General features: G+C 47.2%; 1 protein-coding gene across 1 annotated transcript in view; it reads right to left on the bottom strand.

Annotated features, from left to right (window-relative positions):
- Positions 1-5,796, bottom strand: part of si:dkey-127k13.1 (PWWP domain-containing DNA repair factor 3A) — a 52,050-nt gene extending 46,254 nt beyond the window's left edge. Inside the window, exons 1-2 of the mRNA XM_056278930.1 lie at positions 5,677-5,796; positions 635-1,470 (exon numbers count right to left, since the gene is read on the bottom strand). Of these exons, the coding sequence (XP_056134905.1) occupies positions 635-1,405 (771 nt within the window). The 5' untranslated portion in view covers positions 1,406-1,470; positions 5,677-5,796. The remainder of the gene's footprint in view (positions 1-634; positions 1,471-5,676) is intronic.
- Positions 5,797-13,470: the final 7,674 nt, after the last annotated feature.

Genomic DNA, 13,470 nt, shown 5'->3' with positions numbered 1-13,470 from the left:
ATCATACCCTGGTTACAACCTGTTCCAACTCCTCCTCTCTGGCAGGCGCCACAGAGCACTGTACACCAAAACAACCAGATATAAAAACAGTTTCTTTCCATGGGCTGTCATTCAAATGAATGTTTAATACTCAAATAAATCCAACCATTTTGTATATACTGTACTGTACATTGTACGTATACTGGTACGCTGTCATGTCCATCTACCTCAGGCATGTATGTAAGTAACTTGCTAACATCTGTCAGCATCTCTGATATATTCTCTGCACCATTGCACTTTATCACCTCTTATTTTGGCTGTATAAGTCAATCCTTGTGTATATATCACTGCAAATTGTTGTGTTGTAGTGTTGTTATTCTATGTTAGGTACACAGAGAGCCACGAAACCGGAGTCAAATTCCATGTATGTGCAAACCTACATAGCCAATAAACATGATTCTGATTCATTTTAAACTTTGTACAGCCTCAACGAACGCCTGTTAACTTTAAAGTCATACTATCAGTTTTTATCCCTCATCCCCCTTACTAGTTAACTGTTTGTGAGTGAATGAGTGAGATCCTTTAAAAAAACAAAAACAAATAAAATCATATATAATAAATTGATATATAGATGAGCAAAGATGTGTTTAAATACCTCTGATTGGCTGGTATGCTCTGGATCTTCTTGCTTGGCTCCCAGGGCAGACAGTGTGGCAGTAAACAGGTTATCAGTGGCTGGGTTACGATCCAGTGTAGAGCCAAGAAAAGCTACTTGCGTCAACCGCGTCCTTCCCTTCCATCTCTTTGGTGTGTTTGCTAAGGAATTGGCAGTGCAAAGGCTGCGAATGGGAGAACTGCTGCAACCAGACTGTTCTGTGGCTAGAGGTGAAAGCATGTCTGAGTCCCTTTTCCCAAGAGACCTTTTTTTAGGTCCTCTTTTTCTTTGAGGCCCATTCAACAGATCATCAATATTCAGCTTTTTGACATCTTTGACTGGAACATCCACAGTCTTTGTACTAGTGTTAGTCAGAGATGTTTCATCATGTGGCTTTTTGTGTGTTCTGGAAGAGCACCCCAGATGACTTTTTTCTGCCTCAGATATAGGCGACCCATTCAGAGGCTTCTTCAGTGCTTTCGATCGCAAACAGCGTTCAGAGGGAGGCTCTGCAACTTCACATGCTGACCTACCTCGCAACTTCATACAACCCTTTGCAGACTTCCCATAGAGAGGCTTTTCCTCTGATTCACTGAAGAGAACTTTCTGTGGGTTATCAAGCAGTCTCTCTGGTGATAGGGTTGTGGTCAGTGGATTATCAGAGATCTTTTCCTTCACCCTTAATTGGCTTGGTTCTCCAACAGAATGATTGAAAGATTCATAGTTTGACTGTTGCATATCCTTCTGTATAGAGTAAAGAGAGGCCGTCATCTGAGGAAATTAGCTAATCCAGACTATCGTGCTTGAGCGTTTTAGCAGGACGCTATCGTTGTGAGCTGCAGACAAGCCGATGAGAAAGCAAAAAAATGTATACTAAAGTTAAAACAATCCTTGTGTTCTACGGGTAAGAAATACAGCTATTTTTCATTAATTACACACAGTTACCAATATTGAGTTAATTGAATAATCTGCTGCGATCGTAAAGTATAACAGGTTTGGCAGATGAATAAAGTCTTGAATATAGACTAGAATTACAATGGCAATGTGTACTACACACACAGGATTGGGGAATAGTTGCTATTACAGCATTGTAAAATGGCGACAGATGTACTCTTAGCGCCCCCCTCCCCCCGTTTAGTGATGATTGTTCCCTATTCACATACATGGCCTCTTTGACTCCCTGTTCAAAGCAGCGTTCCTCCCTATCAAGGATGCACCACTCCTCAATCCTCTGTGAATAATACACATTGCCATTGTAACGCTTTCAAAGAAAGTTGAAACAGTCCATCTGGATACAATGTTTATCACTCATCTAAGTGACCTCTTCAGTCTAAATCATCAGTTAGATCAGGGATGGGCAACTTTGATGATAGAGAGGGCAACAAAAATTTTATCCTCACTACCAGAGGGCAAGATTGTGACCATGTACTTCTACCAGTGGGATAGTGTAACCCCATCACTCAATTAACCAATTATAGCTACTAATGTAATGAAAATAATAAAATATATATTGGTAATCAACGTTTATCATACCAACATTTCTATTTAATGACCTTAACAAAGAAAAAACGTCCACATTCCTGAGTGATATACCATTATTTTAGTGCAATGGGGTCTCAAAAATCATCATTCAATAATGGTAAAAAAGTTAACATTCACACTAAGTGCAACAACTAACGTTCATGTTTGTAGTACATTTCTACTCTGCCCTCCCATTCCATGACATCTTTCAAATAAACATGCATTTAGCTCAAAATGGTAAAATGACTGCATTTTCTATACCGCTTTTCTAGTCTACCAACCACTCAAAGCACTTTTTTTTACAAGTGCCTCATATTCACCCATTCACACACACATTCATACACTGATGAAGCCAATGAAAGCCACTGAAACTCACCCACAGACGTTGTCATCTCCAAAAGCTTTAGCCATCTCTACTGCACATAGCTTCACTGTTTCACCATCTGACAACGGCTTCTTTGCTTTAGCAAGCTCAAGGGAAACAGCACAAGACGCCTTGAGAGAGGACTACTGTGTAGACGTGGCTTTGGTGAAAAGGCTCTGCTGTCGGTGTATTTTTCCTTTGAGGTCAGCGATGATAGCAGCTCCGGCACCTCCGATGTACATGCCATATTTGTCTTTGTGTGTGGTATTGTAGTGGCAGCTCAAGTTGAAATCCACCAATCCTTCCATTATCTTAACCGCTTACCCTGCTCTGAGGGTCACGGGGATGCTGGAGCCTATTCCAGCAGACATTGGGCGGCAGGTGTCGAGACACCTTGGACAGGCCGCCAGGCCATCACAGGGCCGACACACATATACACACACACGCACACACACACACACACACCTAGGGACAGTTTTGGTATGGCCAATTCACCTGACTTACATGTCTTTGGACTGTGGGAGGAAACTGGAACCCCTAGGGGAAACCCACGCAGACATGGGAAGAACATGCGAACTCCACACAGAGGACGACCTGGGATGACCCACCAAGGTTAGACTACCCTGGGGCTCGAACCCAGGACCTTCTTGCTGTGAGGGGACCACGCTAACCACTGCGCCACCGTGAGGTCCAAGTTGAAAACCTTGTAATAATAATAATAATAATAAATATAGCCACAAGCGGCGATTAACAGGGTCCAAGCAGTATTGCAGCTGACAATTTTGCAAGCGGAAATTGGCGGGAATGGGTGTGTTAGATTCGGGGGCTTTCAAGGAATCAGCGGAGAAAAAAATTTCTCGAAAAGTCCATACGGAGCCCGAGATATGACCCAAAACGTAAATGCACTTATTGTGGCGCCCTGCGGAAACAACGATAAAAGTAATCCTTAGAAAAAAACAACGATTGGGTTTCCACAGCTATCGCTGCTTGGGCCCCTAATAATCTTCTTTCAGCTTGTTCCCTGTTTTTCAGGGGTCGCCACAGCAGATTTTAGTTTCCATTGGTTCCATGTGAGGGCACAGCACCAATGATAATAATAATACCATACTAATTTGTTCCTAGGTGTGTGTGTGTGTGTGTGTGTGTGTGTGTGTGTGTGTGTGTGTGTGTGTGTGTGTGTGTGTGTGTGTGTTGGTCCTGTGATGGCCTGGCGGCCTGTCCAGGGTGTCTTCCCGCCTGCCGCCCGATGACTGCTGGGATAGGCTCCAGCATCCCCGTGACCCTGAGAGCAGGATAAGCAGTTTGGATAATGGATGGATAATAATAATAATGATGATGATAATAATAATAATAATAATGGCGGCACGGTGGTGCAGTGGTTAATGCAGTCACCTCACAACAAGAAAGTCCTGGGTTCGAGCCCCGAGGTAGTCCAACCTTGGGGGTCGTCCCAGGTCATCCTCTGTGTGGAGTTTGCATGTTCTCCCCCCCTGTCCGCGTGGGTTTCCTCCGGGTGCTCGGGTTTCCTCCCACAGTCCAAAGACATGTAGGTCAGGTTAATCAGCCATACTAAATTGTCCCTAGGTGTGAATGTGTGTGTATGTCGGCCCTGTGATGGACTGGCTGCATGTACAGGGTGTCTCCCCGCCTGCTGCCCAATGACTGCTGGGATAGGCGGCAGCATCCCGCGATCCTGAGAGCAGGATAAGCGGCTTGGGTAATGGATGGATAATAATTATCATTACATTTATATGCCGCTTTTCTAGACACCCAAAGCACTTTACATTGAAGGGGGTAACTCACATCAACCACCACCAATGTGTAGCACCCACTTGGGTGATGTACAGCAGCCATTTTGTGCCAGAACGCTCATCACACATCAGCTTGAGGTGGAAAGGGAAGAATCATTGAGCCAATTACATGGGGGGATGATTAGGTGGCCAGATGGAGAGAGCCAGGTTGGGAGTTTTGCCAGGACATCAGGGAACCCCCTACTCTTTGCAACAAGTACCATGGGATCTTTGATGACCACAGTGAGTCAGGACCTCAGTTTAACATCTCATCCGAAGGATGGCATCTCCTACAGCACAGCGTCCCCGTCACTGTACTGGGGCATTGGAATTTGGTATTTGTTTTTTTGTTGTTTACCCTAGGTGTTAATGTGTGTGCGCGTCGGCCCCGTGATGGTCTGGCGGCCTGTCCAGGGTGTTTCCCTGCCTGCTGCCCAATGACTGCTGGGATAGGCTCCAGCAGCCTCGTGACCCTGAGAGCAGGATAAGCGGTTTGGCTAATGGATGGATGGCTGGATATTTTTTGTTTACTTAGGGCCAGGGGGAATACTGCCCCCTAACACCACTTCCGTGGTTCCTTCATGGCTGATTTTGTTTCCAGGCACACTAAACACAGGTTTGCCTTTTAATTCTATGAGAAACGGAGTATCTTCTCTGTTTCTCATCTTGCCTGGAAGACACGGTTCTCTAGGTCAAGTTTTCGTTTTTGCCGATCATGTCCCTCCTCATCCCGTGTTGTTGCGGGAGACCACGTGCAAGGAGTTGCTTGGCAACAAGTCGAAGGCTTGCCCTCTGTCAGTGGACAGTATAATTACAATTGGGATCCGGTTCAGATGTGGTCAAATGGCCCCCTTGCTTCTAACGCCCGTGAAACCAACAATCTATTGATATTTGGAAATTGACCCGCCGGCCGTACTGAGTGAGGACGGGGGCCGAATGCGGCCCGCGGGCCGCCAGTTGCCCATGTCTGACTTAAGTGATGAAAAGTTTCTGTCAATAATCGTTGTATCCAGATAAACTGTTTCAACTGTCTTTGATTTTCTTACCTGGATTATTGAACATGCATAAATACATTGTAACTCGAGTTAATGCTCAAGGCAATTTGAACGTGAAACCGACGTTGTTCTCGGTCGTTACGCCACTGTAGTGTTTATAAGGCTGAGACTAAAGAGGTCATTCAGATGAGTGATGAAACGTTTCTCTCAATAAACGTTGTGTCCAGATGAACCGATTCAACTTTATGTGATTTCCTTACCTGGATTATTGAGCATGCATCAATTAGCATCACTATGTTAGCAAACAAATTTATCAAGTCTGTTAGTTGATCGAAGCATGCTGAAAAGCAACATATGTAACCAAAGCATTACCTTGAATCCAACACATTTATGTCTGAGAGTTTATAATACTGTTCGTTGAAGTCACCAGGGTTTCAAGTCGTACATCAGATTGGAAGCATTCGACAAAAGCAGCGTAGAGACGATCTCAGGCTTCTGCTTAAATAAATCATGCACATGCGCACACCCACATCACTCGCCTTTGTATTTCCGGCAGATGAGACGCTAAAGCCTGTCTAGATGGTAACCCTAGATTTGCAAAACTCTCGCGGGATTTTTTTTTTTAACCAATCCGCAACTTCAACGTACCCCTAACCTCAGTTAACTCTTAGTTTACCTTGCGCATGTGCGAGAGTTTCGCAAATCTGGGGTTACCGACTAAGTGAGCGATTTGGCGTATTTCAGGAAGTAAACTTGATTTCCTTTATTCTTTCAATTCAGATCCCTAAGTGAAGTCAGAGCCGTGCAAAAATCCATCATTTTATTTTCTACTCCCCAAGCTCCGGACGGCATAGCTCTTGGGATCATTGGTACACGCAAGCTTCTCCACCACGGCAAGGTGGAGATCCAGAAGATCCACGGTGCAGCAACTGAGATGCCAAAGCACTGACAACCAAAGTAAAAAAAAAAAAGTCCGCAAGGAAAGTTTATTTACTTGGCACGTTTCAGACACGACAGGCAATTCAAAGTGCTTTATGTAAAGGGATAAAAAGACGTTAAATATGAAATGCAGAGCGGGAAGATTATTTTACCAGTAAAATGGAGTTGATATGTGTTGCAAGTGTAGGTGCCAATAAATAACAGACAGAGTCGGGCTGTGTCTCTTAGTAACGTGTATTCACCGGCTGTGCCCCTAACAGAACTGAGGCATGTTACACAAGGCAAGTATATATAAATCAGTGCCCCTAGGGGGAGCTGTTGGCTGCATAACGTTACCCTACAACGTCTCCCTTCCTTTCGTAGAATACAATACCAAACAATATAATGGATAGTATTAGCCATTAGAACATTAGTGCTCATATACCTATATTAAAATAGTGCAATAGAAATAGTGCATCAAGAAGACAGCAAATCAATATCAACCAAATCCTTTGCAGAACAATAACAACAAAATGGTAGCATCAGAGCATCCACAAAACCACTTAATAAGAACATTAGAAGTGAACATCACAGTTTTTGTTTCGTTTTTAAAAAAACGTTTTTTATTAAATTTCCACAGTCCAGTGTGTGTGTGTGTGTGTGTGTGTGTGTGTGTGTGTGTGTGTGTGTGTGTTTTAAACAATGTCCACTGTCCCGCGTGTGAGTGTGTGTGTGTGTCTGTGTGTGTCAATCTCAGCACAGTGTATGATCTAGAGGTCAAGTCTTTCTGGAGGCTTAATCTGCCGGAGAAGGCCCGGCCCTGTAACTCACGGCATGGTGTGGTCACAGCCTGTGGGGGAGATGGCGGTGATCTCAGGGCTGACGACCTTGAAGACATCGCAGGGCTGCTGACGACTTCCTCAGCGCTGCCCCCGCCCACATGGCCCCCTTCAGCTGCACACGTGCCCACAGGCTGCTCCGGTGGCCGTTCTGTGTGGGCTGACGGCTGTGGAGGGGCAACCTCTGCTGGTCGGAGATCAACCCTGTTGTGACGATACGTGGTTCCCTCCACGTTGACGAGATAGGACCGTGGTCCCACCTGCTGCAGACATACACCTCTCCTCCATCGGCCTGTCCTGTCACCCGGGAGTGGTTTCATCCTGACATGCTGGCCGACATTCAGCTCTGGCAGATCCCTCGCAGTTCTGTCATACGTCAGCTTCGCTGCCTGATGCTTCACCCTCAGCTTGTCTGGGACCCCAGTGATGACCTGAGGTGCTAGCAGCTGGTCGGCCACAGGGAGAAGAGTTCTCAGCCTCCGTAACATCAGCCGTTGTGCAGGGCTGCAGCGCATGCCCTCAGTGGGCGTGTTTCTCCAGTGTAGAAAAGCCTTCCAGGGGTTCTGGTCGGCATGGTCTGCTTTTCTGCATAGGCCTTTTACAATCTTCACTGCAGACTCTGCTTTGCCATTAGCTTTTGGGTGTCTTGGGGAGGACATGACATGTTCAAAGCCCCACTCCCTCGCAAACGCCCGAAACTCTCCACAGTCGGAAATGGCCCGGTCAGGGATACCGTACCGTGCAAACTGCGCCTTGCACCTTCGAATGATCGTTTCTGCCGACAGGTTTGGGAGTAGATCAATCTACCGGAAGTCCGAATAGTGATCCACCATGAGCAGGAAGTCCTGCCTTGCGTAGCTGAACAAGTCCATGCTCACCAGCTGCCGGGGATGTGTGGGGAGCGGGTGTGACATCATAGCCTCTTTCTGTTGCTCGTGTGCATACTTGTTACACACTGAGCACTGCTGCACATAGTCTTTGATTTCCCCCTGCATATTTGGCCAGTAGAGAGTATCCCGGGCCTGTCTATAGCAAGCCTCACCCCCCACGTGGTTGTAGTGGATCCGTTTCAGCATCTCAGGACGCATAGCTTTCGGAATGATGACACGCTGGTTCCTAAAATGCACACCATCCTATGCGCTTATTTCATCTCTGATGGCCCAGTATTCTCTGACGGCTATGGGGCTCTCCTCTTTGCGTTCTGGCCATCCCTCCAGCATGACCGACTTGAGTGTTTGAAGACACACATCCTCCTCTGTGTGTTTTCGAATCTGTGCGAGGCGTTGGCTGGTGACGTTTAGATCGTCTGCTTGCTGAATGGCTGCCGTGTCGTACTGCACCTGCTGCATGCTGCAGACCATTTCACGTCTGTACTGAGTGTCCGTTCTCTGTAGCGGGGTGGTGGCTCTGCTGAGCGTGTCACTTATGTACATTTCAGGGCCTGGCTTGTACATCACCGTGAGGCAGTAGTTCTGAAGTGTGAGGAGCATGCTTTGAAGGTGCTTTGGTGCACTGAGAAGGGGCTTAGTGAAGATTGACACCAGCGGGCGGTGGTCGGTCTCTGCAGTCACATCACCCCTCCCATATAGGTAGTAGTGGAAGCGTTGACAAGCGAATACGATGCTCAGGCACTCCTTCTCAATCTGTGCGTAGTTTTGCTCCGTCTGGTTCAGCGCGCGGGAGGCGAACGCGACCGGCTGTCCCCCCTGAAGCAGGCAGCAGCCCAAACCGGTCTGACTGGAGTCACTCTGTATGTTGACTGGCTTGCTGACATCATAGTAACGTAGTACTGGCACCGCCGTGACCAGCGTCTTGATTTCCTTCATAGCACCATCATGTTTGGGCAACCAGTGCCACGGCACATCTTTGTCCAGCAACCTTCTCAGCGGTTCACACACCTCTGACAAGCGGGGCATGAACCTCGATAAATAATTAACGAAGCCGACACACCGCTGAACGCCTTTTGCATCCGTGGGGTTTGGCATGTCCAGGACTGCCCTGACCTTCTTGGGATCAGCTTTGAGGCCCTCCGCCGACAGTATGTGGCTGTGGAAGCGGACCTCCCTCACATGAAACTGTAGCTTTTTTATGCTCAGCCTCAGCTTCACTTCCCTGCATCTGTCCATCAGAGCAATGAGGTTTGCGTTGTGGTTGCGAACGGCCTCCTCCTCCGTGTCCCCACAGCAGACTATGAGGATGTCATCGGCTATGGGCTCAATTCATTTCAAACCGGCCAGCAGCTCATGTTGTTTCCTCTGGTACAGCTCCGGTGCGACTGACACGCTGAAAGGGAGCTTCAGCCATTGCTTTCTACCCCACGGCGTCCAGAACGTTGTCATCCGGCTGCTCTCCTCATCCAGGCGACACTGCAAGAATGCGTCGCGCGCATCCACCAGGGTGAAGATACGTGCCTTAGGCAGCTTGTACAGCACGTCATCTAAAGTGGGCATGAGGTAATGGGACCTTTTCAGGGCTCGGTTAAGTGGCTTGGGGTCGATGCAAAGCCTCAATTTGTCCGGCTTCTTCACTATGACCAGATTGCTAATCCAGTCTGTGGGCTGAGTGACTGTGGTTAAGTGTCCATCCTTTTCATATTGGTCCAGCTGCGCCTTAACAGCTGCCTTGAGGGCCACCGGGACATTTCTTGGTGCGCACTGGACAGGAGCCACAGTGCTATCCAACTCGAAGTGAACATCACCCGGCAGCGACTCGACTGTTAACTGTTAATGAGACAGTCTTTGGTTAGCTCACCTGTCTTGCAGTGCTCCACTTTATTCAGCTCTTCGGGAATGGTGAAGCATATCAAGCCAAGTCTCTCGCATGTCTCCCCTGAAAGCAAGGGCTTCTGGCTGGTGCGCACGACCTCAAAGTCCAGTCTGTGCGTCTTGCCCCTGATGACACACTGTGTGCTGTACACGCCCATTGAGCTCATCCACTCACTGTTGTAGAGTCTCAGCCTGGTGAGACTTTTCTGAAGAGGCGCTCTGAGCGCCAGTCTCATCTTGTCTTTCAAGCTCATCACGTTGCAGGTGGCTCCAGAGTCAAGCTGGCACCTCTGGACCACTCTGTGCAGGGGCAGGTTTACAAACCACTTTTTCCTTTGAGTGTTCACAGCCCCCACGCTCTCAGCCGTGTACACATCCCTCTCATCGCGGTCGCTGTCCTCCGGGTCCCCTAGCGGCGGGTCATCCACAGCGTTCAACTGACGTGCTTGCTGGTCTCGTTTCATGCATACTTTGGCAAAGTGATTAGCAGTGCCCCTCAAGCGACATGACTTTCCAAATGCGGGGCACAGGTCTCGCCCCCGTCTGTGCGGTGCGCCACAGTACTTGCATTCACCTGTGCCTCTCTGTGGCCGTGCAGATGTGTTGGTGGGTTCGGATGGCCTGCTGGTGGGTCTCCGTCCTGGTCGCTGTCCATGTCCTACATTGATGCTCTCCCCAGGCACAGAGCTGCTAAGTGACATGGATTTTAACTTATTGTCCAACACCTCCGCTGCACGGCGAATGTCAATAGCTCCCTCCAACTTAAGCTCCTTTTCTCTTAGCATGCGTCGTCTGGCGCCCTCATCAGTTGTTCCAAGAACAAGCCTGTCCCTTAAGAGCTCGTCTCTTATAGCTCCATATTCACATGTGGCAGCCTTTTCTCTCAGTCTTGTGACAAAAGCATCCACAGGTTCTCCTTCCTCTTGTTTAAGGTTGCCAAAAACATACCTCTCAAAGATGACGTTTTTGGTAGGTGTAAAGTATTCCCCCAGTTTGTCGAGTATCGCTCCGGCGTCTTTCTGCTCTTCCGCTGTGAGTAACATGGAGGCATTCCTTCCCCATTAGCCTCCTGAGCGTCGCTGCCTGCACCGGCTTCTCTGCCTTGTCGATCCCGGTCGCAAGCAAATAATCCTCAAACTCTGATCGAAAGCTAGCCCAGTTGCTGTGAAGATCCCCAGTCATCTTCATGGGCTCCGGCGGCGGAATATTGGAAGCCATCGTCTTGGCGCGATGCTAATGCTAGCAGGCTAACTGAAACTTCCAACTACGCTTAGTAAAACAAATAAACGCACGCTGTTCAAGAAACAGGCAACGTAAGACTCACTTTGGGTTCCAATACAGCTTCTGACACCATGTTGCAAGTGTCGGTGCATATAAATAACAGACAGAGTCGGGCTGTGTCTCTTAGTAACGTGTATTCACCGGCTGTCACCATAACAGAACTGAGGCATGTTACACAAGGCAAGTATATATAAATCAGTGCCCCTAGGGGGAGCTGTTGGCTGCATAACATTACCCTACAACAATATGCCCTAGGTCAGTAGCTGTTGATTACAGACACATCTGAGCTACCGTTTCAGCAGGGGCTCGATGGCTGCAGTTTTCACAGCCCGTGGAAAAGAAAACGGCCTGACAGGAGAGAGACAGAGTTAGTTACTATTTTCAATAAATCTGTTAAAAACTTTTAAGAAGCCTGCTGGCAGAGCATCAAGGCAGCAGGTTGACAGCTGAAGATGTTGCAGTTTCTTCAAGAGTTTTGTGTTCAATGGCATTAAACTATGTCGTGTACCAGATTATTATTTGATGGTTGAGGGAAAGTAATTTTTCTGTGGTTCAATGGTTGAAGCACTTTGTAACTTTATTTAGCTTATTATTATCATTAGTAGTGGTAGTCATCGTTGTTGTAATAGTGGTATTATAGTTTTTGTGTAATAGTTACCAATGCAATTATGATGTGTGGGAATTTGTCTACATAGTAGTATAATGACATATTAGTGGCACGGTGGCGCAGTGGTTAGCACGGTGGCCTCACAGCGAGAAGGTCCTGGGTTCGAGCCCCGGGGTCGTCCAACCTTGGGGGGGGGGGTCATCCCGGGTCGTTCTCTGTGTGGAGTTTGAATGTTCTGCGTGGGTTTGCCCCGGGTGGTCTGGTTTCCTCCCACAGTCCAAAGACACGTAGGTCGGGTGAATCGGCCATACTAAATTGTCCCTAGGTGTGTGTGTGTGTGTGTCAGCCCTGTGATGGACTGACGGCTTGTGACTTGCCACCCAATGACTGTTGGGATAGGCTCTAGCATCCCCGCGAATTTTGTTTAGTTTTTCTTAAAAAAAAGTACTTTGAAAGACTATATAGTCTACATCTAGGACAAATAACTAATATATATATATACACATACATATATACATACATACATATATATACACACACACACACATACATATAGTATATATACTATATTATAGCTCAAAGTTGTTAAATGGCAGGGTCACAGTCCGGCCGAACTAGCCTGCAACATGGCGTGCATGTGCTGCTCCGTGCACTCCAGGCCAGATTTACTCTTCTGCCCTGTCTCCTGGTTGATGACATGTGAGACAGCCAACATCAGCTCCTGCTCTACCACACCTGCTGCCACTGGAGATCTTGCTCATGCTTACTACTTTTGGACTCCTGATTTTTGACCCACGCCTGCCCCTGAATTGTATTTTCGCCTATTGTCTTGGACACTTTGTTCTGCCTTGTCTCTTGTTGCCAATCTCTGCCTGTTTAGCCACGTGAGTCTGCCGGATCCCTGCCGGTACCTTTGCTGTGTTTCCATGCTCACCTGTGTACCGAACTCTGCCAGTTTTTGACCTTTTGGAAATCTGCCTGATCCCTGCCTGTACCATTGCTAGGATTTTTTGATATTTTTGAGTTTGTCTTTTTACTACCTCATCGGTTCCTTAATTCCATGTTTGGCTTCTAAGTTATCTGCTCTCCTGATTTAAAAACACCTAAACCTATGTTCTTTCCCTGAGTCTGCTTTTGGGTCCGCAGTCTTTACCTGGCCACACCGGCCCTGACAGGCAGAACAAGCTTGTTTCGTGCTCAATGCACTCATCAGCTCTCTCTCTCTCTCTCTGTATATATGCGCGCACACACATAATGTGAATGACTAGCATAGTCAAGAGATGCATTAGATGATTCAGCAACATTTTGCATAGGTTATACCAAAGGCAGAAATTTTCTACACCCCATGACTATGAATGGAAATCTTTAAATTTACTCATTCCAAATGTGTGTTCAGTCATCGAGGTAATATAGACTTTTATCTACTGTATGAAGAAGCACCAGACAGAAAATGTTTCATCACATAGTCTTGTTCATATTATTTAAGATAAAGTATTAATGGCCTTTTGGGGCTCACTACATGTTGCCGTTTGAACTTAAAATGTAACTATCCATTATTTAACTATCTCACCTTTACACATGTTAACACCGTGGGTCAACAGTAAATCAAATTTCGCCATGATTAAATAGACCATTGGCGGCCTGTCCAGGGTGTCTCCCCGCCGGCCGCCCAATGACTGCTGGGATAGGCTCCAGCGACCCTGAGAGCAGGATAAGCGGCTCAGATAATGGATGGATGCATGATTTAGTCAAGCCA

Source organism: Lampris incognitus, chromosome 4 (assembly GCF_029633865.1).
Source record: "Lampris incognitus isolate fLamInc1 chromosome 4, fLamInc1.hap2, whole genome shotgun sequence".
In the NCBI taxonomy this organism is placed as follows: domain Eukaryota; kingdom Metazoa; phylum Chordata; class Actinopteri; order Lampriformes; family Lampridae; genus Lampris; species Lampris incognitus.
This window is presented reverse-complemented; position numbering and strand designations above follow the sequence as displayed.